Source organism: Eleutherodactylus coqui, chromosome 1 (genome assembly GCF_035609145.1).
Source record: "Eleutherodactylus coqui strain aEleCoq1 chromosome 1, aEleCoq1.hap1, whole genome shotgun sequence".
In the NCBI taxonomy this organism is placed as follows: Eukaryota; Metazoa; Chordata; class Amphibia; order Anura; family Eleutherodactylidae; genus Eleutherodactylus; species Eleutherodactylus coqui.
In genome coordinates this window covers 112,782,953-112,810,879 of record NC_089837.1, presented here as the reverse complement: position 1 = coordinate 112,810,879, position 27,927 = coordinate 112,782,953, and the positions used below count along the sequence as shown (strand labels likewise).

General features: G+C 46.1%; 1 protein-coding gene across 1 annotated transcript; it reads left to right on the top strand.

The window, feature by feature from the left end:
* Window positions 1-385: 385 nt before the first annotated feature.
* LOC136610362 (mast cell carboxypeptidase A-like) lies at window positions 386-27,331 on the top strand. The gene is given in 12 exon segments (XM_066589597.1): window positions 386-500; window positions 620-695; window positions 2,572-2,696; window positions 4,659-4,755; window positions 4,842-4,943; window positions 6,686-6,787; window positions 7,006-7,116; window positions 7,913-8,003; window positions 8,257-8,459; window positions 19,928-20,012; window positions 27,056-27,169; window positions 27,172-27,331. Coding segments are annotated over 12 exon segments (1,248 nt in total). The 5' UTR covers window positions 386-429; the 3' UTR covers window positions 27,243-27,331.
* Window positions 27,332-27,927: the final 596 nt, after the last annotated feature.

Here is a 27,927-nt window from a genome sequence, read left to right as displayed (position 1 = left end):
AGGTAAGCGCTGTGCGGGTTGTTTTTTTAACCCCTGCAGCGGGGTTGTCTCGCGCCGAACGGGGGGGGGGGGTTTAAAAAAAAAAAAAACCCCGTTTCGGCGCGGGACAACCCCTTTAAGACTGCTGCCTGAACACTCTGCTCTACATGAGGCCCTTAGAACAGGACAACCCCTTTAGGCAGACCTACTATTGATGAACCAGATCACACCTTTACGAGTGATTTTCTTATTTTAGGGGGCAATAGTCTTATGTTTTAGAGTAGAGATATTGAGTTGGTTGTTGATTGGGACTTCGGTTGCTTCTGTAAAAAATGTTATCAAGTAATAAAATCTAGCATTTAGAATAACGGAAGATAATGCGGTGATCACATGTAGTTTGGTGGAAGAAGATATAAGAGGGGGAGAAGTTAGAAGAAGCCAGTGGACAACATGAAGCTGTTTCTACTTCTGTGTTATATCACAGTCAGCCTCTGCGCTCTACGTGGTCGGCGGTTTGACAAGTACTGTTTTCTTCTATGCATGAGGCTTTTTATTGAGTGACTGATCTGTTGTCCTCTTAATAATCACAATACCGCATCCTTCATGTTTCTCATTTTAATGTACATTTATCCTTTTGCAGTGAGAAAGTATTTAAAGTTACTCCTAAAAATGACCGGGAGGTGGAATTCATTAAATACTTGGACAAAACAATGAAGGTAAGTTGTTTGATGCTGATGTAATGATCAGGTGATAGTTTAATGGAGTTTAATGTGTGTCAGGGTTATGGGGGTCAGTGTTCCATTCCTCTAGCATTAAAGCTGGTCCTTGCCCCAGGGAAAAGCCTCAGTCCATTGACAAGGCCAATACTATTTCATGGTATTGTATCTGTATACATATGCGCTGTGTTTGTAGAGGATCGTGTGCATTTTAGAAATGCGCATTACAATCTTTAACATAATTTTAAAATATGTACAATAGTCGTCCATCATTCTTATGATTAAGCCCTTAATGACGCGGACCTTTTTTTTCCCATTTTCGTTTTTTCCAGCCCCCTTTAAAAAATCGCAACTCCTTTATTTATCAATCAATGTCGCTGTATGAAGGCTTGTTTTTTGCAGGACGAGTCGTATTTTTCAATGTTACTATTTAATGTACCATATAATGTGCTGAAAAATGTAAAAAAAAATTCTAAATGGATTAGAATGAAAAAAGAAACAACGTTCCGGCAAATTTGTTGTTTTTACTGCAATGAAAATGACATGATATGGGTCAGTATGATTACTATTATACCAAAATTATATAGGTTTTTTTGCTGTACAACTTGTTATTTTTTTTTTTCACAAAGATTTAATTTTTTTTATTTTCTGCCGCCATCAAAAACCTTTTTATTTTTCCATCTACATAGTTGTGTGAGGGCTCATTTTTTGCAAGACGTCCTGTAGTTTGCATTGGTTTGGTACCATTATGAAATACATACAATTTTTTGATCGCTTTTTATTGCATTTTGTCTGGGAGACAGGGTGACCAAAAAAGTGCATTTCTGGCGTTCTTTATTTTTTTTTCCGGATCACGTTCACGGGGTAAATAATGATCAGACTTTTGTAGACACAGCGATGCCAAATATATATTTTTGTTTTATTATTTAGATTCTTTTATTGTAAATATGGCAAAAGGGGGCGTTTTTTAAGTTTTATTACTTTTTAAAAAAATATTTAGTGAAACTTTATTGTACTGATTTTAACTTTTTATTTTATCCCCACAGGCCACAACAACCTGCGATGCTTTGATCACTCCTGCAGTATGATGTAATCCCATAGAATTACATCCTACTGTGATCGGCAGGCAGTCTATCAAGCTACCCCATGGGGACGGTATTTCAGAAGGCCCCCAGCCGCCATGACACCCACACGGCTCCCTGCAATATCTTCGCGGGGGAGGGGGGTATACATCGTTTGTGGGATTTTAATGCTGCTATTAGAATTGACAGCAGCATTTAAAGGGTTTATAGCACCGATGAGCTGCGCGGCTGATCGCGGCTATTGCTGTCGGGTGTCGGCTGTAATAAACAGCCGGCGCCTGCGCTGTATGAAGAGAGGTTGCCCCCCGATTTCTCTTCATACATACCCCTAATGCAGCAGGATGTAAATATCTGTCATATAGTGGGACGTGGTTAATAGATGTTGAGGCCTCACTAGTGCTATATCCTTATCCAGGATAAGGATGCACATACCATTTAAAAGCTGTGATGTGGTAGAGGTGAAACAAGTTGATTCTAAGGCCGGTGACACACAAGCATATTACGACCATGATTATGCGTCCATTATACAGATGAGTGTTGCGGGCTGAAGGTGGGTATGCCGACCCAAACTCCAAGCATCACAGAGATCTATAATGCTCTAAGTTCGGGTTAGGAAACTCATGGTCAGGCCTTGATACGCATCCGTATTACAGGACATATAAATGTGTCAGCAGCCTTAGATAGATCCCTAGATGCTATTTTTGCAGTTTATGAAAGGGTTAAATCCTTTAGTAATTTTATCAAACATATTGCAAACAAAATCCATCTATTTCTTGCTATGTTTACTTTTACAGCTTGACTTCTGGAAACCCAAGTACAGTCATTATGTGACCCCCAAAACAAATGTGCATTTTCATGCTGATGCACAACAATCTGAAGTGATTGTAGAGCTCTTAGAGAGGGAGAGAATCGTGTACAGGTAGGTACTTACTTATACGTGATTACATCATCATTGTGCTCCACTCCATGCACTGTAGATCCCTTCTCTGTGTTTCATGGCAAAACAATATAAATAGGGAGATTGTGGCCTCCTGCACACGTGGCAGGATTTCCAGCAGAATTTCCGCCCATGCACGCTGCCATAGGATCTATGCAGACAGTAGCGATTTGGCCGCGTGAAAACTCACACGGTAAACAAATCGCGGCATGTCCTATTTCTGTGCGAGCCCCTATTGCGCTGGCTCTCCACTGCGCACATGTGGCTGTGCGCCAGGCAGCACATCGCAGTGCAGAGAGAAGATGCCTGAATGAGTATAAGGTCAACACCGAGGCATGAGACGTATTCTCACAGCGGGATCCGACCTGGCAGTCTGCTGGCGGCCTATTGCTTGATAGAACATAATAATCAAAATATTTGAATTATTGCGTGTAATAATTACAATTAAGGCCGCCTGCAGACGGGCAGAAATTCAGCAGCGGGATTTCCGCCGCTGGAAGCCTGCATGGGATTGCGTTAACAAACGTGGCCTATGCAGATGGCCGCGGTTCCGCTCTGCGCATGCACATGAAAGAGCCGGGGCCGCGGGAGAGGTGAGGGCCCGCACTGCTCTCTGCAGGCGCTCGGGTCGGGTCCTGCAGCGAGAATTCTTGCAGTCTGCAGGCGGCCTATCAAATATATTTATTAAAGCATACTTTCACCTATTAATAGATTACATATAATTTGTATATGACATTTCCACTGAACACTCCCAATTCTGCAGACTGATGATCGTACATCCCCTGCATTCCCCTCTGCTCCTCCGCCTACTGCACTGATCTTAGTTTGGTTGTGTAATGCAAACTATATCATGCACATTGCAAATCAAGGACTCAAAGAAGCGAGCTCCAGCCTACAGACTCCTTTAATGTAGGGTCTCATGTAATGGTCATTATTAGGCCACTGTGCATTAGAGATATGTCTGTGATATGACTAGCGTTTGCGACCCAGCCCAGTAATTCCCAGCATAAGCTGGTGCCAGTAATTATTTTTTACAGCCATGTTAATTGCAGTAAAAAACATAATTAACCTGTCGGAAGCCATGAGGCCTTGCTGGGAGGCAAATATATGTAAACAGGAGAAGAGGGACGAGCCAGGGTATGCTCAGCATAGCAATGGCTGGAACTTCTCACAGCAAGAGTGTGAGAGTCGGGAGATGCTGCTTGCTGTCTATTAGTGAATAGGAACACGAAAGAGGGACACTATAACTAAATGGAGCTACAGAGGGGGTCACTATTGTCTAAAACACTGCAGACTGCATGCAGAAATATTCCACTCCATGTGCCAGAGATTTTAGAACTTTCATCCACATGGCTTGTACTGTAAATTCCATAGCAAATTCCACTGCATTCCATTATTGGTGGATCTCCTGTCACCTGCTCATATCTTGCAATGATCTATATATATTTTCACACTTTCCTATATGATACAAGCCAAAGCATCATGAGATATGTAGTTTTCAGAGAAAGTGGTTAAAGGCTTGACTAAGCTCTTCTGATATTAAGTTATAGGTAGCATGGGGAAGACAAAATAACGCTGTCCTTCTGGGCTTAGATTGGGTGCACAGGGAATGATCTAATAGGTCTGCTAGGGTTTCTCAAATTGGTGTTGAGAGAGTTACAACACTTCTGCTAGCAGGAATAATGCAGCATGCAAGGCTATCCGCACCATAAAATAAAGGAAACCTTGATTAAACTCCAATGGACTCCGCTGTCAGTAGAATCCATCGCTCATAATTTGTATTTATTGTATAGTAGATATGGCTTATGCTATAGATGGAAGCCATGATGCTAGTGTAAACATACTGTAGCATTATCCATATCTTTCTAAACATTTATCTACATTACTTCATATATGTCATTATGTGTTATTGTTACATTTCCGCTATATTCTGTTTTCCATTAGGATAGTTTTTCATGATTTACAAAAAGCTATTGAGAATCAGTTTAACAAAGGAAGTAAAGACAGGAAGGTCTTCTCCCGCTACCGTGAATGGAAAGAGGTCAGTAACATCTCCAATCAGAGTCAGTCATCTAAGAGTAATTCAAAGAAGTACATTTATATACATTATGTCTCTTGGTTCATTAGATTGCTGTCTGGGCTTATTCGGTCGCGATAAAAAACCCAAATTTGGCTTCTATAGTTCAGATTGGAGAGACATATGAAGGGCGGCCCATGCTTGTTCTGAAGGTACGCATCTGCTTTCACCTACTACATGGCAATTTAAATTAGTTTTTTGATAGATAAATTTGCTCTCACTTCCCGATGTCGTAGAAACATGAAATTTGGCACGAGCATTGATTATGTCATAAATATGAAACATTAATGGGTCCCAACTCGATTATTCAATTCTAGCGCAAAAGATTAAGCGCTCAAATTTTACGTGCGTAATCTAATACTCTCACTTCCCGATGTCGTAGAAACATGAAATTTGGCAGGAGCATTGATTATGTCATAAATAGGAGTTTTACTACAGGGGATAAATTATGTAATATTTTATAGTATGGGTGTTATAGATGTGGTGGTACCAATTATGTGCATTTCTTTTGTTCTTTTTATTTTTTCAATATGTAAAGCCTTGTATACAGGGAAATAAACGTTTGTAAAAATGTTTAGACCCAATGCTCAGTAATGATGTAGAAGAGTGATTAGATGAGAAAGTCTTCATCTTTTCACTCCTATTCTGGGGAAAAGACTCCATATGTGACAGTGAGAGAGCAAATATGCCCTCTGATTGTTGGGGGTGATAACATAAAGAAAAGTTAATGTCACTCCTTCCGTGGGACAGAGGGAGATACAAGAGAATAACAAATCTTCACTGCTGCCTGCTCATCCCTCCTCCGCTTTTTCTTTGCTTCACACACTGAGGGCTCAGTCACATGGGTGCATCGGCAGCCCGTGTTACTGCAGGAAGAGGATGGACATACCTCAAGACGGATGTCTCTCTGCAGCGCCGGGAGGAAGAACATGTGACCGGCTTCGTTGCCGGTCATGTGTTCTTTCATCGGCCCTGCAGAGAGACGTCCGTCTTCAGGTACGGGCGTCTTCTTCCTGCAGTGAGGGCTCAGTCACACGGGCGCATCGGCGCCTGTGTACGGGTGCCGATGTGCCCATGTGACTGAGCCCTGACTAAAAAGTGACAGCTGTAAATTCAATATTTCTGACCCCACTTCAAGCTGCTGTAACTCCTGTTTTGTTAGAGATACTGAATGCCTCTGGGTCATTTTAAAATCAAGAATCTTGGCCTTAAAACCATAGCAAAAGCAGTTTGAATTAGAACGAGTTCTGCTTGTCCAAAATGGTAATGTTAGTTTTCCTACAAAAGGAACAGACTTCATCCTAAACTGTAGGGAGAATAATAAGCTGATTTGTATGAAACTGTGCACAACTGTAAGTTAAAACATACTTAATCTTTCAGGTCACTAAATTTTTCAGATTTAGAGCTCCAGATGCCCTGCACCGACCTACTATACTTTAAAAAATATGGATCTAGACTAGCTGCTATGATGTATTCCATACACAGCACACACAGAGGAGGGGAGATCCTGCTCCACTATACCTACTTCTCATGTATAGAGAAGCAGCAACATCATGCAAGGCATCCAAGAGAAGTACTGAGCAGTGTAGTTGTGACAGTAGCCGTAAGGCAGGAACCTGCCTGATAAATGGGGAAACATATTACTATTTCTAATATTTACATGTACTGTTGATTTATGCAAAGTTGATTGAACGTTCAATGATCATTTAAGCTTTTGAAACCTAAATGGTTGCATCAATGTCTGCAAGTTTTTAATTATTGATTTATTTGATTTATATCATTGAACTGGAATGAGCATATGAATAGGGGTTGTTGTAGTGAGAAGAACTTATTATATAACCTTCATACTTTATGTACTATGCTATACTGACATCAGTCCTTCCATTTTATGAAGATTGGAAATCAAGAATCTGCCAAGAAAGGAGTCTTTGTAGAATGTGGAATCCATGCTCGGGAATGGATCTCTCCTGCATTCTGTCAGTGGTTCATAGCTAAGGTAACATCTTAGAAACATCTGAAATAAAGAAAAATGTTAGCATTTCACCATTTCTCAGTACATTGCAAGGCATGTGAAAGCTTTCTTTCTGTTCTTGTTATTTCTCTCAAGTATCATTCAAGCTATAAAACTCTTTAGAAACCAGTTGTGTTTAGTAATATTATTAGATATCATGCTGTAAATTAAAAATGACTATAATTCTTTTATATCCTAACCAGGCAGTAAAAACATATGGAAAGGACAAAGAAATGACGAAGCTCTTGGACAGTTTGATATTTCATGTCTTGCCTGTATTTAATATTGATGGCTATGTTTGGACTTGGACAAGTGTGAGTATTGGAAATATCAACAATTACTGCAAATAGATAATGTAAAAGAGATAAAATGTAGAATATCTGAAGATCAATCGAATGACTAATAGACATTAGATAGTGATTGGAATATTTCCACCTTCAACTTTTAGGCCCAATGTCCACCGCATGCGCAGATTTTCAAGGTGGATATCCACAGCAAATGCACTGTGGATCATCTTAAAAATGATTTTTTTTTAATGGCTTGCAGGTGATCGCGGATTGTGTGTTTTCATCTCCCATAGAGATGAATAGAGCCACATCCGTGATAAAATGGAGCATGCTGTGATTTAAGATTCAGGCGTGGCATCCACAAAGCACCTAAAAATCAAATCAAGGGTTTAATTCAGTTGTGGATGCCCCATTGTTTCCTATGGGTGGCTAGAGCTGCAGTTCTCCCGCATAGGAGATCCGCGCGGATTTAACCCTTTCCAATCCACTGTCTAACGACTAAATACATTCTGATTAAAGGCTGTGCAGCTCCGATGTCAGAAGACGTCCAGCAGGGTATTCTTACTGTAGATTACTGGCCGCTCTGTTGTCAGGGGCCTCTCCAGCATGTCCAATAACACAGTACTGGCTCTAGCCAGCAGATGGCGCGATTGTATAATGGCAGAAAGAGAACGCCCCCTAGGAAACCCTGAATTTAAAATTGGATTGCAAAGGGTTAATAAATCAAATCCACACGGGAACATTGGGCCTTACAATTTAAGAAAATTGCTCTGCAGACCCATCTTGTATGTAAAGTGATGCTCATGTTTTGTAACATCTACAGGATCGCATGTGGAGAAAGAATCGTGCTCCAACCCCTAATAATAAATGTTTTGGTACAGATCTTAACAGGAATTTCAATATATCATGGGATGGTGAGTTAACTGCAGTGTATTTCAAAGTCCGTAAAGAAAACCAGACCAGCATCCCAATTTAATGCATATAATAATAAAGAGAAATAATAAATAGCAGCCTGATAAATATTGTATTGAATATCCGCCGTACTTTATTCTTACCGGGAATGTTTCCAAGATAATGAAGAGATAAGCTTTAATGAAAGAGGCTCATTTTAGAGCATAAAGGTAGAGTTATAGCAGAATATCCCTCATATGCATCTTTCTTGTGCAGGTATTTACCGCGATGATGAGCCTTGTAGTGAAGGCTATGCTGGGACCGCCCCGGAATCTGCACCGGAAACACAAGCTGTTACTAGATACATTCGTGATAGCCTTTCCTCTTTGAAGGCTTACATAAGTTTCCACTCATTCTCACAATTACTATTATATCCCTATGGATATACAAGTGAAAAGACACCAAATCATGAGAAACTGGTAGGTACAAACTTGGGAACGACTAGTGAGCAATGTAGATGATAATCACATTATAGACCAGGGCTGCACAACCATTTTTGCTCTGAGGGTTGCATTGGCAGATTGTGCTACACTAAGGGCTTGTAATAAAATTTAGATGACTCTCCTGATACACTCTGGATGGCACTATTGATAATGAGTACTTTTGACAATGGGGCTTCTTGATAGACATAAGTTTGGGGAGGAGGGGAAAAGAGGGACAAAAAGTAAGGGGCTTTGTGGGGGAGGAGGTAGAGAGAATAGAAGATGGTAGAGGCTCTGTGATGGAGGAGAGTCAAGTTGTCGGAGGATTTCTTGGGGGCATAGGGGTCCTACGAGTTCTAAGGGGTTCGTAGAAGGGAGTGGTTGGGGTACACTGGGTAACAGGCGCTCTGGCAAGGAATGGGGTTATGGGAAGAGAAACAGGGTGGCAGGAGGTCTGTGTGAGGAAGGGGAAAGATAAACTGCAGGTGGGGAGTAGAGTAGCAGCTTTGTGGGGAGAGCTATGTAGCTGAGAGGAACAATGAAATATGCAACTGAAGCTGCTGCCTGTACAGAAAACAGACAGGCAGCAGCTTCAGCATCTCCCTTCACTCAGGTACTACTCATTATTGGCCTGCTCTCTTCAAGTTCTCACTGCTGCTCATTAGAAACAGTTTGGTCTTCTTGCTGGCTCTGTACTGCCAGATGTGTGTTATTGAGAACATAAACACATGGGCGTATGCGCTAATACGCTCTTCGCTATGGGGCGTCTCAGCGCAAGAACCCAGGATTTCTTTGACCATTCCTGCTCTATCTTTCTCGTACATAGAAAAACTACATGCGAGAAAGATAAGGCAAGTCTTATTGTTTTTCGCCCAAGAATCCCAATGTTGAAAATGAAACCATTGAAATCAATGGTTCCGTCCGGTTATGTGGCCATGATTTTCACTCCCATATGTTTAAGCCCTGTAAGAGATTACCCCCACCTCAACTGTGATCTTAAAAACATTGTGTGATGTGTTGAATGCCCAGGGAATCACAAGAGGCCTAATAATAATTAGGAGTCTATATTTCAAGGAGGCCAGAGAAGTATTGAGAAACTGTAGATAACTAAGGAGGCCTGCAATGCAACTAAGTGACTGTATATTTTGGGGTAGTGAAATAAACAGAGCTGCTAAAGCATTCTGAACTGTGCCGCAGCATTCTAAAATGCTTGTAGAGTTCAAGTGAATGTACGGCTGATCCCGGTATAAGAAAAATTAATGGGATAGCGCCTTGTCCAAATGGTAGTAGATACAAATAATTGGTATTAGATAAATGATAAAGGTAACTTACAGTCCAACAGGAAGACTGTCAGCACACCTGAAGTCCAAGTCTACAAAAAGATACAAGTCTGTGCACATGGGCATCCAGAGGTAATAGGAGAGCCGTAGGACAGATCCAAGAATGGTGTTTTTTGGTCAAAGCAACAGAAAAGAAAAAGTCTTTAAAAAAATCCAACAAGACACGTATTTGGATAGAATTCACCCAAAAAAAACATAGTTGTATAAAGGGATATATATTTAATGTATTACAAAAAAATACATAAAAACATAGAGTATTGAATGCAACGAGAAAAAAAAATGCATAGCATATTCTGTTCTATATTCGTGCCTATTGCGCATAAACATAGCACATATTAAAATCATTTTTCTTAACCCCTTAGTGACGAAGCCTGTTTGCGCCTTAGTGACGGAGCCAAATTTTGGAAATTTTGGAAATCTGTCACTTTAACATATCATAACTCCGTAAGGCTTTGCATATCCAAGTGATTCTGACATTGTTTTTTTGCCACATATTGTATCTCATTTAGGTGGTAAAAATAGACCCATAGAATTTGTGTATATTTATTACAAATGCCAAAAATGGGAAAATATTGAAAAAAAATTGTCATTTTTTCACATTTTCAACTGCAATATCTCAAATATGTGTAAACATACTGTACAAATATATATATATATATATATATATATATATCCATCTGTTCACTTTATTCTGAATGCACGTTTGAAAAACTTTCGTTTTTTTTTTTAACCATTTAGGGGACATACAAATTGAACATTAATTATCAACATTTTGAGGAACATTTTGTTTTCCTACAGCAAACCAAGATTGCAAAGGCTCATATGTGTCAGAATGATAGATACCCCCACAAATGACCCCATTTTAAAAACTACACCCCTTAATGTATTCACTGAGGGGGTCAGGAGTATTTTGACCCCACAGTTTCTTTTCAGGAATTAATGCAATTTAGAGTAGAAGGTCCACGAATAAGGATCCTGTCAGGGGACATCGCCGGTGGCCTTATTTGAGTAATTTCACCTCCCCTCATGGATCTGATCCGTGATGGGAGGTGAAAATTGAGCTTTTTATTACTTTTACGTGATCGCCGTTATCCATTGGATAACGGTGATCACGTGACTGGGAAACGCGTACCATGGCACCCCATGAAATCTCAAGGCTCTTGGCTACATTTAGTAGCCAGGTGTGGGGAGATTTTTAATTACCCCACCAAACAGCGGCTTTTGCGCCTGCGTCCGCCATTTTGGCAATGGATGTGTGCACAGAAGGCGGGCAACATCCGCAAAAAAAATCTGGGGGTTTAGGTACCTAATTTCATCTCCCTTCATGGATATGATCCATGAGGGGAAATGAAACAAACTTTTTTATTTTTTTTTTACACTTTTCGTTAACTTTAATGCGATCGCGTGACCGGGGGTGGGGTCCCGCGGCCCTGGATGACAGCTCCATGCTGTCGGCTACCTCCGGTAACCAACAGCATAGAGCTATCACGTCCTGAGCCTGCAGGGCTATCATTCCCAGAGGAGGCATGTTTTTACATCCTCTGGGAATTAAGTCCAGCAGGCCAGGACGTAAAAAGGCAATGGGCTGGTCACTAAGGGGTTAATTTCCCATAGAAATTAATAGAAACATGTTTGCGTGTTTTATTGTCCGTGAAAATACACATTACATGCACTCACAAAAAATGAAATCTAGCACGCACAGGTGTACACAATAACGCAACGCCCATTGTGCAAATGCACAGTGCAAAAATGCGCTTACACCTATGTGAATATAATTTTTGCCGGGGCATGATATGACTAATTTATCAAGCGGTGCACGCCTCTTCATATATTAATCTCATCACGGCTCCTCTGTGTGCCAACACAGAAATCCACGACAGCTATAAACTAGCATGGATTTCTGGAATAATTTATGCTAGTTTCCGGTGTTTGGGGGGGTTTGCCCCTCATCAGTGTGCAGTAGGTGTTAGGTTGTGCATCTCGGACCTGTGGTTCTACAGGTTTCCATGAGCACAGCTTCACAGGTGAGGGTTTATTGAGCGGGCTGGGTGTGGGTTTTTCCAACCAATCCCCTCTTGTCTGCTGCATATAAACACCAGCATCTCTTGGTAGAAGATGCTGGTCATTTTAGTGCTTTACTCTGTTGATGCACTCTGTGTCAATCCCACTCTGAGCTGTGTTGTGCATGTCTAGTCTGTGTGTCTCTCATTTTCCCTGAGGACGGTCTGGACACCTGTAGTCCTTGTCTGTTGCATGTGCAGATCCGCTCTTCCCTTCCCATTGACAGGTGCAGCCTCCAGACATCTGATGTCTTGTGTGTGTGTCAGATGGGTGATGCCTGACACTGTTCCCTGTATCTCAGCATGGTGGCTGACTATCCCCTTGATGTGAGGACAATTGGACTAGCTATAGTTTACTATCTGTATGCATGTGAGTTCTCAATGACCTTGCGTGTTGGTGTGAACAGCGACTTGTTGCATATGTCTGTTTAGGTGGCCAGATGTGCTCTATGCGAAGTCCTGTTCTGTGTGGTGTGCATGACCTGGTATGTTGGTGAGAACAGCAACGTGTTCTGTATGTCTGTGCGGGTGGCCAGACATGAGGTGTGAACAGTCGTGTTCTGTGTTCAGTGTGCATCAACAGTGTCATCTCTTGTGTTCTGTACTTATCTCCAGGTTCCTAATCAGGTATAGCCAGGTCCCAGGTGAAGACAGTTGGGCAGACCTTATCAGGACAATCACCCACTTCTACAGAGGGGTTCCTCACTTTCCCTGATTAGTAAGGGACTGGTGTTCAGCCTGGGGAGGTGCAATTGATCCTTGCAACACATGATGACAGTTGTTGTGGTTTTAAATAGGACACCATCTGGCATCCGTATTGAGGCATGGTGCTTTAGTGCACTGCTTGGATGTGTTTTGTATGTCTGTGCAGGTGGGCAGACATGAAGTGTGAACAGTCATATTCTGTGTTCCTAATCAGGGATATCCAGGTCCCAGATAAAGACAGTCGGGCTGTTCTTATTGGGACAATCACCCTGCTTTTAGGCATGTGTTCCCCACTTTTCCTAATTAGTAAGGGACATATGTCTTGCCATCTTTGCCTGGAGAAGTGTAGTTTGTCAGTGTAAATACTATGAGTGGTGTTTGCAGTTTTATTAGGAAACCATCTTGCATCCATACTGAGGCTTGGTGCTTTAGTGCACCACATGGACGTAACATAATGACTGGCCTTACCGTTTGCTGCAGACCCCTGTGTGGTATGTACCTGAGTTTTATTCCCTCTACTAATTGACTGGCATCCGCATCAGGCCCGTTCGGGTAAGTCCTGTGCACGCTATGTCAGTAGGAGGGATTTCCATCTCTTTTCCCTCTGGACTGTGCACTCTCTTTGCAGACTTCAGTGACTGAGGCCGATTGCGTAAGGTGCAGATGTTCTATTTAAAGGTGCACAATTTGTTACTCCTTCCCATTTGCCATCTCTGCCTTGGTGTCAGGGCCTTTTTAGATAAATCCTCTACATGTGTTTAGTTTAGAGGAGTTACAGAGGTCCCTTTTTTAAAGGGGAGGTACTGTGAGGTTGTGCATCTGGGACCTGGGGTTCTACAGGTTTCCATGAGCACAGCTTCACAGGTGAGGGTTCATTCAGCTGTCTGGTTTGTGGTGTTTCTCCAGCCAATCCCCTCTTGTCTGCTGCACATAAATACTAGCATCTCTTGGTAGAAGATGCTGGTCATTTTAGTGCTTTACTGTTTTACTCTTTTGATGCACTCTGTGTTAATCCCACTCTGAGCTGTGTTGTGCATGTCTAGTCTGTTGCGTGTCCTTCACCTTCCCTGAAGACAGTCTGGACATCTGTAGTCCCCGTCTGCATCATATGCAGACCCCCTCTTCGCTTGCCTTTGACGGGTGCAGCTTTCAGACATCTGATGGCTTATGAGTGTGTCAGGTAGGTGACGCCTGACACTGTTCCCTGTATGTTCAGCACGGTGGCTGACTCTCTATCCCCTTGATGTGAGGACACTTGGTCTAACAATGGTTTACTATCTGCATGCATGTGAGTTCTGGGTGGGGTTCCTGTTCTATGTGGTAAACATATCCGTATGTGTCTTGTGTGAACAGGAAATTGTCTTGTATGTCTGTACAGGTGGCCAGACATGTGGGGTGTGTGCAATCTCGTTCTGTGTGGTGTGCATGACCTTGTGTCTTGGTGTGAATAGTGACTTGTTCCGTATGTCTGTGCTGATGGCCAGACATGTGATCTATGCGCAGTCCTGTTCTGTGTAGTATGCATGACCTTGTTTGTTGGTGTGAACAGCAATGTGTTCTGTATGTCTCTGCAGGTGGCCAATAGAGATGAGCGAGCACCAAAATGCTCGGGTGCTCGTTACTCGGGACGAAATTATCGCGATGCTCGAGGGTTCTCTTCGAGTAATGAACCCCATTGAAGTCAATGCGCGACCCGAGCATTTTTGTATATCGCCGATGCTCGCTAAGGTTTTCATTTGTGAAAATCTGGACAATTCAAGAAAGTGATGGGCACGACACAGCAACGGATAGGGCAGGCGAGGGGCTACATGTTGAGCTGCATCTCAAGTTCCCAGGTCCCACTATTAAGCCACAATAGCGGCAAGAGTGCCCCCCCCCCTCCCAACAACTTTTACTTCTGAAAAGCCCTCATTAGCAATGCATACCTTAGCTAAGCACCACACTACCTCCAACAAAGCACAATCACTGCCTGCATGACACTCCGCTGCCACTTCTCCTGGGTTACATGCTGCCCAACCCCCCCGCACGACCCAGTGTCCACAGCGCACACCAAAGTGTCCCTGCGCAGCCTTCAGCTGCACTCATGCCACAGCACCCTCATGTCTATTTAAAAGTGCGTCTGCCATGAGGAGGAACCGCAGGCACACACTGCAGAGGGTTGGCACGGCTAGGCAGCGACCCTCTTTAAAAGGGGCGGGGCGATAGCCCACAATGCTGTACAGAAGCAATGAGAAATATAATCCTGTGCCACCGCCATCAGGAGCTGCACACGTGGGCATAGCAATGGGGAACCTATGTGCCACACACTATTCATTCTGTCAAGGTGTCTGCATGCCCCAGTCAGACCGCGGTTTTTTATAAATAGTCACAGGCAGGTACAACTCCGCAATGGGAAGTCCGTGTGCACCCACAGCTCCCTGGAACCCACCGGCTGTACATAAATGTATCCCATTGCAGTGCCCATTACAGCTGAGGTAACGTCCGATTAAATGTAGCATGGGTGGGTGCCAGGAAGCCACCGGCGGTATATAAATACATCCCATTGCATTGCCCATCACAGCTGATGTAACGTCAGCGTTAATGCAGGTGGGCAAAAAATTAATTGGATTACACTGTAGGCGAGGGCCCCAAAAAATTGGTGTACCAACAGTACTAATGTACCTCAGAAAAATTGCCCATGCCCAACCAAGAGGGCAGGTGAAACCTATTAATCGCTTTGGTTAATGTGGCTTAATTGGTAACTAGGCCTGGAGGCAGCCCAGTTGAAATAAAAATTGGTTCAGGTAAAAGTTTCAACGCTTTAATGAGCATTGAAACGTATAAAAATTGTTTACAAAAATTATATGACTGAGCCTTGTGGGCCTAAGAAAAATTGCCCGTTCGGCGTGATTACGTGAGGTTTCAGCAGGAGGAGCAGGAGGAGGAGGATGAATAGAATACACAGATTGATGAAGCAAAAAGGTCCCCATTTTTGATGGTGATAGAGAACGATGCTTCAATCCGCGGGTGCAGCCTACGTATTGCTTAGGTATCGCTGCTGTCCGCTGGTGGAGAAGAGAAGTCTGGGGAAATCCAGGCTTTGTTCATCTTGATGAGTGTAAGCCTGTCGGCACTGTCGGTTGACAGGCAGGTACGCTTATCCGTGATGATTCCCCCAGCCGCACTAAACACCCTCTCTGACAAGACACTAGCCGCAGGACAAGCAAGCACCTCCAGGGCATACAGCGCGAGTTCAGGCCACGTGTCCAGCTTCGACACCCAGTAGTTGTAGGGGGCAGAGGCGTCACGGAGGACGGTCGTGCGATCGGCTACGTACTCCCTCACCATCCTTTTACAGTGCTCCCGCCGACTCAGCCTTGACTGGGGAGCGGTGACACAGTCTTGCTGGGGAGCCAGAAAGCTGGCAAAAGCCTTGGAGAATGTTCCCCTGCCTGCGCTGTACATGCTGCCTGATCTCTGCGCCTCCCCTGCTACCTGGCACTCAGAACTGCACCTTCTGCCAATAGCGCTGTCGGATGGAAATGTTACCATCAGTTTGTCCGCCAGGGTCCTGTGGTATAGCATCACTCTCGAACCCCTTTCCTCTTCAGGTATGAGAGTGGAAAGGTTCTCCGTATACCGTGGGTCGAGCAGTGTGTACACCCAGTAATCCGTAGTGGCCAGAATGCGTGTAACGCGAGGGTCTCAAGAAAGGCATCCTAACATGAAGTCAGCCATGTGTGCCAGGGTACCTGTATGCAACACATGGCTGTCCTCACTAGGAAGATCACTTTCAGGATCCTCCTCCTCCTTCTCCGGTCATACACACTGAAAGGATGACAGGCAAGCAGCATGGGTACCCTTTAGCAGTGGGCCAAGCTGTCTCTTCCCCCTCCTCCTCATGCTCCTCCCCCTCCTCCTCAACGCGCTGAGATATAGACATGAGGGTGCTCTGACTATCCAGCGACATACTGTCTTCCCCCGCATCTGTTTCCAAGCGCAAAGCATCTGCCTTTATGCTTTGCAGGGAACTTCTCAAGAGGCATAGCAGAGGAATGGTGATGCTAATGATTGCAGCATCCCCCTCACCATCTGGGTAGACTCCTCAAAGTTTCCAAGGACCTGGCAGATGGCTGCCAACCAGGCCCACTCTTCTATAAAGAATTGAGGAGGCTGACTCCCACTGCGCCGCCCATGTTGGAGTTGGTATTCCACTATAGCTCTACGCTGCTCACAGAGTCTGGCCAACATGTGGAGCGTAGAGTTCCACCGTGTGGGCACGTCGCACAGCAGTCGGTGCACTGGCAGATTAAACCGATGTTGCAGGGTGCGCAGGGTGGCAGCGTCCGTCTTGGACTTGCGGAAATGTGCGCAGAGCCGGCGCACCTTTCCGAGCAGGTATGACAAGTGTGGGTAGCTTTTCAGAAAGCGCTGAACCACCAAATTAAAGACGTGGGCCAGGCATGGCACGTGCGTGAGGCTGCCGAGCTGCAGAGCTGCCACCAGGTTACGGCCGTTGTCACACACGACCATGCTCGGTTGGAGGCTCAGCGGCGCACGCCAGCGGTCGGTCTGCTCTGTCAGACCCTGCAGCAGTTCGTGGGCCGAGTGCCTCTTCTCTCCTAAGCTGAGTAGTTTCAGCACGGCCTGCTGACGCTTGCCCACCGCTGTGCTGCCACGCCGCGCGACACCGACTGCTGGCGACGTGCTGCTGCTGACACATTTTGATTGCGAGACAGAGGTTGCGTTGGAGGAGGAGGAGTGTGGTTTAGTGGAGGAAGCATACACCGCCGCAGATACCAGCATCGAGCTGGGGCCCGCAATTCTGGGGGTGGGTAGGACGTGAGCGGTCCCAGGCTCTGACTCTGTCCCAGCCTCCACTAAATTCACCCAATGTGCCGTCAGGGAGATATAGTGGCCCTGCCCGCCTGTGCTTGTCCACGTGTCCGTTGTTAAGTGGACCTTGGCAGTAACCGCGTTGGTGAGGGCGCGTACAATGTTGCGGGAGACGTGGTCGTGCAGGGCTGGGACGGTACATCGGGAAAAGTAGTGGCGACTGGGAACCGAGAAGCCATCATGCTTTTGAAAGCCTCCGTTTCCACAAGCCTATACAGCAGCATCTCCAGGCTGATCAATTTGGCTATGTGCACGTTTAACGCTTGAGCGTGCGGGTGCGTGGCGGCGTACTTGCGCTTTCGCTCAAACAGTTGCGCTAGCGACGTCTGGACGCTGCGCTGAGAGACATTGCTGGATGGGGCCGAGGACAGCGGAGGTGAGGGTGTGGGTGCAGGCCGGTAGGCACTCGTGCCTGTGTCCTCAGAGGGGGGTTGGATCTCAGTGGCAGGTTGGGGCACAGGGGGAGAGGCAGTGGTGCAAACCGGAGGCGGTGAACGGCCTTCGTCCCACCTTGTGGGGTGCTTGGCCATCATATGCCTGCGCATGCTGGTGGTGGTGGGTCCCCAGCTGATCTTGGCGCGACAAAGGTTGCACACCACTGTTCGTCGGTCGTCAGGCGTCTCTGTGAAAAACTGCCATACCTTAGAGCACCTTGGCCTCTGCAGGGTGGCATGGCGCAAGGGGGCGCTTTGGGAAACAGTTGGTGGATTATTCGGTCTGGCCCTGCCTCTACCCCTGGCCACCGCACAGGCTCGGCCTGTGCCCACACCCTGACTTGGGCCTCCGCGTCCTTGCCCGCGTCCACGTCCTCTAGGCCTACCCCTACCCCTCAGCATGCTGTATTACGAGTAGTGCAGAAACAGAACGCTGTAATTAAATGTGCCGCTTATTGGCCTGCGGTTGGAGGCTGACTTCGCTTACGGAACGCACAGCAGAAGCAGGAAAGAATTTTGCGCAAGCCTGCTGTAACACTTAGCTGGCTGCGTATGAATTAGGACAACTACCCCCAGCAGAGACCCAGTACACTTGTGGACAGGAATACAGCGGTGATGTAAGAGGCAACACAGAGGCAGGAAAGAATTTTGCGCAAGCCTGCTGTAACACTTAGCTGGCTGCGTATGAATTAGGACAACTACCCCCAGCAGAGACCCAGTACACTTGTGGACAGGAATACAGCGGTGATGTAAGAGGCAACACAGAGGCAGGAAAGAATTTTGCGCAAGCCTGCTGTGACACTTAGCTGGCTGCGTATGAATTAGGACAACTACCCCCAGCAGAGACCCAGTACACTTGTGGACAGGAATACAGCGGTGATGTAAGAGGCAACACAGAGGCAGGAAAGAATTTTGCGCAAGCCTGCTGTAACGCTTAGCTGGCTGCGTATGAATTAGGACAACTACCCCCAGCAGAGACCCAGTACACTGAGGACGGTCACAGGCAGCCCAAATAGATTTTTTTTCCCAAATGTTTTTGAAAAGGCCCACTGCCTATATACACTAAATATGTCTTCTGTCCCTGCCTCACCACTACTGGCCCTGGACAATGTAAAATTACTGCAGGACGCAATGCTCTGCACGGCCGATATACAAAATAAAAAAAATGTGCAACACTGCAAAAAGCAGCCTCCACACTACTGCACACGGTTAGTTGTGGCCCTAAGAAGGACCGTTGGGGTTCTTGAAGCCTAAAATAACTCCTAACGCTCTCCCTATAGCAGCTCCGGCACCAGCAGCACTGTCCCTGATCTCTGTCAGAATGCATCTGTGGCGAGCCGCGGGAGGGGCCGATTTATATACTCGGGTGACACCTGATCTCGCCAGCCACTCACTGCAGGGGGGTGGTATAGGGCTTGAACGTCGCAGGGGGATGTTGTAACGCCTTCCCTGTCTTTCTATTGGCCAGAAAAGCGCGCTAACATCAAAGAGATGAAAGTGAAAGTAACTCGAACATCGCGTGGTACTCGTCTCGAGTAACGAGCATCTCGAACACGCTAATACTCGAACGAGTATCAAGCTCGGACGAGTACGTTCGCTCATCTCTAGTGGCCAGACATGAGGTGTGAACAGTCGTGTTCTGTGTTCAGTGTGCGTCAACAGTGTCATCTCTTGTGTTCTGTACTTATCTCCAGGTTCCTAATCAGGTATAGCCAGGTCCCAGGTGAAGACAGTGGGGCAGACCTTATCAGGACAATCACCCACTTCTACAGAGGGGTTCCTCACTTTCCCTGATTAGTAAGGGACTGGTGTTCAGCCTGGGGAGGTGCAATTGATCCTTGCAACACATGATGACAGTTGTTGTGGTTTTAAATAGGACACCATCTGGCATCCGTATTGAGGCATGGTGCTTTAGTGCACTGCTTGGATGTAACAGTAGGTTTCTGGTTTGGCTAGTGAGAGGCCTGTGCTTCCTTATTCACAGTGATATCAAACAGCATCCGTAAATCTGTCCCAATATTTCTCAAACTTTCATGTTATATCTTTAACAGGAAGAAATGGCAGAGTCTGCAGTGAAAGCACTTCAAAGTCTGTACAACACCACCTACACATATGGGCCTATCTACACCACAATATGTAAGTTTATGTTGTCTATGAAACATGAATATAAAGAAGATGAATATTCACAAAAGTCTCACAGTACAAAGTACAACTGCGATAAGAGACAAAGAATGATGTAGGAAGAAGAGCACAAGGCTTAAAGGGGTTGTCCCGCGCCGAAACGGGTTTTTTTTTTTTTCAACCCCCCCCCCCCGTTCGGCGCGAGACAACCCCGATGCAGGGAGGTAAAGAAAGCTCACCGGAGCGCTTACCTGAATCCCCGCGCTCCGGTGACTTCTCTACTCACCGCTGAAGATGGCCTCTTCCTCCGTGGACCGCAGCTCTTCTGTGCGGTCCATTGCCGATTCCAGCCTCCTGATTGGCTGGAATCGGCACGTGACGGGGCGGAGCTACACGGAGCTACACGGAGCCCCATAGAAGACTGCAGAAGACCCGGACTGCGCAAGCGCGGCTAATTTGGCCATCGGAGGGCGAAAATTAGTCGGCACCATGGAGACGAGGACGCCAGCAACGGAACAGGTAAGTATAAAACTTTTTATAACTTCTGCATGGCTCATAATTAATGCACAATGTACATTACAAAGTGCATTATTATGGCCATGCAGAAGTGTACAGACCCACTTGCTGCCTCGGGACAACCCCTTTAAGCTCTTACACTTCACAACATTCTGCACAGCTGAATAAAGTCCGGAGCCTGTTAGTATGCTGTTACATGAGCTTTTTCATATTCCTCAGGATAGGTCATCATCATTCACTTCAATTCACTGTACCTGCAATACCATGCTGGGTCACTGCAAAGTGTATGGAGCTGTGTGCTTCCACCTGTGTGCACTGCAAAGTGGTCTGGTAAACAACTGATTGTCAGGGGTCTTGGGAAGCAAACACCCACCAATTTGCTATTCATCACCTATCCTAAATAGAGCTGGACATCCCCTTTATGCTTCTCATACACGTTGGATATCAATGATCATCAACTGATTCCTAATTGCTGTCTGATGAAATGGGATTTAGTCATATTGAATTTTCTTTGCCCCTTTAACATCCATCCACAAAGACATACATTTGGAAAGGTGTCACTCTGATCAGTGCCGTAGCTATAGGGGTCGCAGGGGTTGTAGCTATGACCCAGCCCCTTAGCCAGGGGGCCCTGAGGTCTCCCTTACTAATGTGTTAGCCAGCGCCATTCCCATGAACCACTGCAGCTCCCAGGCCCAGCAACTGTATTTAGTCACAACTTTCTGTCCTTCACTAACACAGTGCTGCTGGCTGAGTAGTCCGACTTCTCCCCATAGCTCATATTTTACTAAGAACAGTAGAGACTGCAGGGAGATGACGGACCGCTCAGCCAGCAGCACTGCGTGAGTGAATGCAAGGAAGTTGGGACTGAAGACACTATGATGTGTGAGATGAGTGTTACTTTCTGGGGACACAAAAGGAGCACTATTACTTTAGGGGGAGACAGAGGACAGAAGGACCACCATTTGTTACTACATCACACATAGGGGCACTACAGTATTACTGTGGAGCAAAAGCAGGACATTATTACTTTACAGGACACAAAGGCAGAATTTTATTTGTGAGAAGAATTCTGTAGTTACTATTTTGTGGATAAGTGAGCAGAGCATCTAATCATGTCATGTTATAAAAAGTGTCATACATATATAGATAATTAATGCCATGAACTGTGCGGTAAAGTTGCAGTGGGCGGAGCCCGAAGCTGAACTCTAGCACCCTACCCTTTAGCTATGCCCTTACCTCTAATGGATCATTTCATGTTAGCAAAACAAGGTTCTAACTTATGATCACTCTACCATATTGTGACCAATGAGTATGGCTTCCAACCATTAAGCACAGTGGCCAACAGTCTTAGGAAACTACCGTTAAAGGGGCTGGATTTGTGAATGACATCACTAAATGGCTGTGAATGATCGAGCGCCAGCTGTGATTGGCTGACGCTCAATCCACTCACAGCGCTCGCTTTGCTGGAGGCAGGGTATTCCTCAGCGCGGAGGACACAGCAGACTGCCGCATCACCGCTGGAGACCAGCAGCGCGATGCACCGGGACGCCGTGGACCAGGTGAGTATAAGCACCCCCTTCCCCTCCCCCTGAAAATAAGACAATGTGCCTCCTTTGGGGCAAAAAATAATATAAGACAGTGTCTTATTTTCGAGGAAACACGTAATAGCCCATGTTAGCCTCCTGTCTCTCTGATAATGCAGAGCAGAAGTAATGAGTTTGATAGTAGCAATGCTTGAACAGAACGGATAATCGCAGTATAGCTGTCCCAGTGATGATACAGAACAGCACACAATTCCAGCTGTTCCCTGTTCAGCAGATAAAGCCTATAACACACTAAAAGACTACTCACAGTGGAGAGACCCTTGCTAACTTAATTGATAAATCTAGGTGGTGGAATCTTTCTTTCTAGTGAGGTCACGATGACCGCCGCTGACTAAACTGATTGGCCACATTGTAGCTGCCTAGTTGATGGTACCTGATGGCCGGCTAATTCTAATCTCACTGTCTAGTAGAGGTTGTGAAAAGACTAACTATCTAAACTCTTCTTCTCAGTGCATCAACGTGTTTCTAGAGCTGGACCTCTGTGCCCGGCTGTGTCATCAGGATGCTTTTAGATGTAACAATGTAATAAAGACAACCAGCCGTGATATATGGCTTTTTTGTCAGTGCGTAGTGCTGTGTGAACAGGAAAAGCGGGCCTTTACATGCCGATAGCCCCTCCTTCCCAGACTTGGGGGCTTGTCCTCTTTCCTCCTATCAGAAGACAGGAGAGTCATGATTGAGAGATCAGCAAGTTCTCTTGTGATGCATGGGAATAGCGTGTGTGAAAAAGAGCTCTGCGAAGCGGTGACAGATAGAGTACACAATGTTCCCCACGCCCCCCTTCTTCCATTCAATCTACTTATTCCATTCCTTAAAAGGTAAGAACACTGAGGTCACTGTTGTAGTGTTCCTCTACATGTGTTGCCAAACTACTGTGCTCACCTCTATTAATATTGCCTCCGTGGGCAAGGATTCTTCTTCTCAGCTGATTCATAGTTGTGCCCACATAGTCCATAGGGCATGGACAAGTGGCCAGGTATATCACTCCTGCTGTTTTGCAATTTATAAAATCCCTGATATTGTATGTTCTGTTGGTCTTGGAACTTTAAAACGTAGGGGCCCTTTTCATATACCTACTACAGTTGGAGCAGGGATAGGTACCTTTCACTGGGTTTGGAGTCAGCCATGTTTCAGGCAAAGGTCCCGGTGTAAGGTGACTATGGACCTGGTCTCTAGGGTTCCTGTCCCTCCAAAATGTAATAGATGGGCTGTCACTAAGGCATTTAGCGAGATCTTTGTCTGTTAGCAAGATGTTACAATACTTTTCTATTATTTTTCTGACATTTCCAGATTGCTCATCATATGTACCCACAATCCTGATGACCTGTTTCTCCTCAGGTCTGGGTTTGACTGTCAACAAGTCACTTCTGTTTCTGTCGTTTGCCGATCTCCTGGCACTTGTAAAGGTATCCATTGGATAACCTCTATTCAAGAATCTTTTGGTCATTTCTTCTGCTTTGTTGTCAAAGTCTAATTCTTTGGAGCAGTTCCCCTTGGCATGGATAAACTGTCCCCTTGATATGCCCCTCTTTCAAGAAACAGGGTGCGGCTGTTCCAATGGAGGAGGTTGTTGGTGGTGGTGGGTTTTTGGAAAATTGTTGTTTGAATACATCCTGGCTTTGTTTTAGAGACAGTCACATCCAAGAATGTGATGTTACATAAATAGATTTCCGCCATAAAAAAAAGATTGAGAAGATCAACAAATTTCTGGAACTCAGTGACAGTTCCTGACCATAGAACGAAAATGTCATCAATGTATCTCACCCAGAGGCCAATGAGGGTTTTCCACTTCTCATTCTGTTCCTTGAAGGATGATATCGATATAGTCACTAATTCTATGTGTCATAGTTAGAGATGAGCGAACGTACTCGTCCGAGCTTGATACTCGTTCGAGTATTAGCGTGTTCGAGATGCTCGTTACTCGTAACGAGTACCACGCGATGTTCGAGTTACTTTCAGTTTCCTCTCTGAGACGTTAGCGCGCTTTTCTGGCCAATTGAAAGACAGGGAAGGCATTACAACTTCCCCCTGTGTCGTTCAAGCCCTATACCACCCCCCTGCTGTGAGTGGCTGGGGAGATCAGGTGTCACCCGAGTATAAAAATCGTCACCTCCTGCAGCTCGCCTCAGATGCGTTGTGAGATAGCTGAGGGACAGTGCTAGTGTTGGAGCTGCTGTAGGGAGAGCGTTAGGAGTTAGTGTAGGCTTCAAGAACCCCAACGGTCCTTCTTAGGGCCACATCTAACAGTGTGCAGTAGTGTGGAGGCTGCTGTTAGCAGTGTTGCACTTTGTTTTTTTTTTGCTATATCGGCCGTGCAGAGCATTGCGCCCTGCAGTAATACTACAGGGACAGAAGTGGTGGTTAGGCAGGGAGAGTGTTAGGAGTTAGTGTAGGCTTCAAGAACCCCAACGGTCCTTCTTAGGGCCACATCTAACAGTGTGCAGCAGTGTGGAGGCTGCTGTTAGCAGTGTTGCACTTTTTTTTTTTTTTGCTATATCGGCCGTGCAGAGCATTGCGCCCTGCAGTAACACTACAGGGACAGAATTGTGTAGGCAGGGCCAGAAGACATATATTATAGATTGAATATACGCAGTGGTCCTTGTGCAAAAAAAGATTAGAAAAAAATCTATTTGGCCTGCCTGTCACTCTGCTCAGTGTTCTGGGTCCGTGTGTGCTGGGGGTAAAATTTCTCCAAATAAATACGCAGCCAGCTAAGTGTTACAGCAGGCTTGCGCAAAATTATTTCCTGGCTCTGAAATCACCGCTCTGTTGCACTTAATAACAGACAGTGCACCACTGCAGTTCCGTCACACATATCAGGGACAGAATTGTGTAGGCAGGGCCAGAAGACATATATAGATTGAATATACGCAGTGGTCCTTGTGCAAAAAAAGATTAGAAAAAAATCTATTTGGCCTGCCTGTCACTGTGCTCAGTGTTCTGGGTCCGTGTGTGCTGGGGGTAAAATTTCTCCAAATAAATACGCAGCCAGCTAAGTGTTACAGCAGGCTTGCGCAAAATTATTTCCTGGCGTTCCCTAAGCGAACTCAGCCTCAAACCACAGGCCAATAAGCAGCACATTTAATTACAGTGTTGTCTTTCTGCATTCCTGGTAATACAGCATGCTGAGGGGTAGGGGTAGGCCTAGAGGACGTGGGCGCGGCCGAGGACGCGGAGGCCCTAGTTCGGGTGTGGGCACAGGCCGAGCTCCTGATCCTGGTGTAGCGCAGCCGACTGCTGCGGGATTAGGAGAGAGGCACGTTTCTGGCGTCCCCACATTCATAGCACATTTAATGGGTCCACGCGGTAGACCCTTATTAGAAAATGAGCAGTGTGAGCAGGTCCTGTCGTGGATGGCAGAAAGTGCTTCGAGCAAGCTATCGTCCACCCAGAGTTCTGCGCCGTCCACTGCTGCAACTCAGAATCCTCTGGCTGCTGCTCCTCCTTCCTCCCAGTCTCCTCACTCCATGAAAATGAGACATTCTGAGGAGCGGGCAGACTCCCAGGAACTGTTCTCGGGCCCCTGCTCAGATTGGGCAGCAGTGGTTCCTCTCCCACCAGAGGAGTTTATCGTGACTGATGCCCAACCATTGCAAAGTTCCCGGGGTCCGGGGGATGAAGCTGGGGACTTCCGGCAACTGTCTCAAGACCTTTCAGTGGGTGAGGAGGCCGATGACGATGAGACACAGTTGTCTATCAGTGAGGTAGTAGTAAGGGCATTAAGTCCGAGGGAGGAGCGCACCGAGGATTCTGAGGAAGAGCAGCAGGACGATGAGGTGACTGACCCCACCTGGTTTGCTACGCCTACTGAGGACAGGTCTTCAGAGGGGGAGGCAAGGGCAGCAGCAGGGCAGGTTGCAAGAGGCAGTGCGGTGGCCAGGGGTAGAGGCAGGGCCAGACCGAATAATCCACCAACTGTTTCCCAAAGCGCCCCCTCGTGCCATGCCACCCTGCAGAGGCCGAGGTGCTCAAAGGTCTGGCAGTTTTTCACTGTGAGTGCAGACGACCGACGAACAGTGGCGTGCAACCTTTGTTGCGCCAAGATCAGCCAGGGAGCCACCACCACCAGCCTCACCACCACCAGCATGCGCAGACATATGATGGCCAAGCACCCCACAAGGTGGGACGAAGGCCGTTCAACGCCTCCGGTTTGCACCGCTGCCTCTCCCCCTGTGCCCCAACCTGCCACTGAGATCCAACCCCGCTCTGAGGACACAGGCACTACCGTCTCCTGGCCTGCACCCACACCCTCACCTCCGCTGTCCTCGGCCCCATCCACCAATGTCTCTCAGCGCACCGTCCAACCGTCGCTAGCGCAAGTGTTTGAGCGCAAGCGCAAGTACGCCACCACGCACCCGCACGCTCAAGCGTTAAACGTGCACATAGCAAAATTTATCAGCCTGGAGATGCTGCCGTATAGGGTTGTGGAAACGGAGTCCTTCAAAAGTATGATGGCGGCGGCGGCCCCGCGCTACTCAGTTCCCAGTCGCCACTACTTTTCCCGATGTGCCGTCCCAGCCCTGCACGACCATGTCTCCCGCAACATTGTACGCGCCCTCACCAACGCGGTTACTGCCAAGGTCCACTTAACAACGGACACATGGACAAGCACAGGCGGACAGGGCCACTATATCTCCCTGACGGCACATTGGGTGAATTTAGTGGAGGCTGGGACAGAGTCAGAGCCTGGGACCGCTCACGTCCTACCCACCCTGACGATAGCGTTGTAGCTGCCATTCCCAATTTATGCATATTCTGTAGCTGCCATGTTGGTCATAGCACTCACTAATAATGTGGCTGCTGGTCTGACATTTAAATGGCATTTTACACATTTTAGCAGAAGCAAACATTGCTTTGGCTTGAAAAAGCATGAACATATAGATGTTAAATATTAGTCTTATATATATGTTATTAACATATTATTTCTATTTCCAGATCCAGTTTGCGGCTCTTCGGTTGACTGGACCTATGACACAGGCATTAAATACTCATTTGTGTTTGAACTTCGTGATGAAGGTGAATATGGTTTTCTGCTCCCTGAGCATGACATAGGAAACTATGTGAGGAAACTATGCTGGCTGTGAAAAGCATGGCGAATTATCTCATTGATCAAGATATTTAAAGGAGATCGCAAAAAGGCACCTCACTTTGTGTTACGTATCATCACTTTAAGCTTTAATGTTTCCTTTACTCTGATTAAACACTGATTCATTCTGATTAAATCCTCTTTTTTTCTGTAGTTGAAGAAAGAAGTGGGCTAGCCAGTTGGGGTTGGAAATATGGGCAGCAAGCTGAGGGACACCGGGTAGCAGCGCCTGCTCTCTGGGGGACATAAGGTCCCAGGTTCCTCGGATACAACACATATGTATGGGGAGATGTTTTTTACCTGCGTCACAAAGTATTTTCTGAAGGCAAGATAAAGTGGAACGTGTTCCAGGCCGCGTCCTTCACTCTCAGCAGACATGTCTTGTGACAGCAAACAACCCCCTTAGAGAGGTACCAGCATTTGCCTTGCTTCTGCGGAATCTCCGGCAAGAGGTTCTGTAGGCGTATAGCGGTGCAGAGAATCTACGGAGGCCATTCTTGCCCAGAATCCACGAGCAGCCTCCTTCCTTCTCCACATCTCTCTTCCTTCTGGCCTTCCTCAGGATGCCTCCGAACATATCCACTCTCGCAAGGAGTGCTGCTCAGTCTAACTGTGCATCTTGTCTCTAAAAGGGAAAAAAGCACAGTTATACAAAGGCAAAATAATAAACACTATAAAGAACTACTGAGGTACAGCAATAGGCCTCGGTCAGACGGATGTT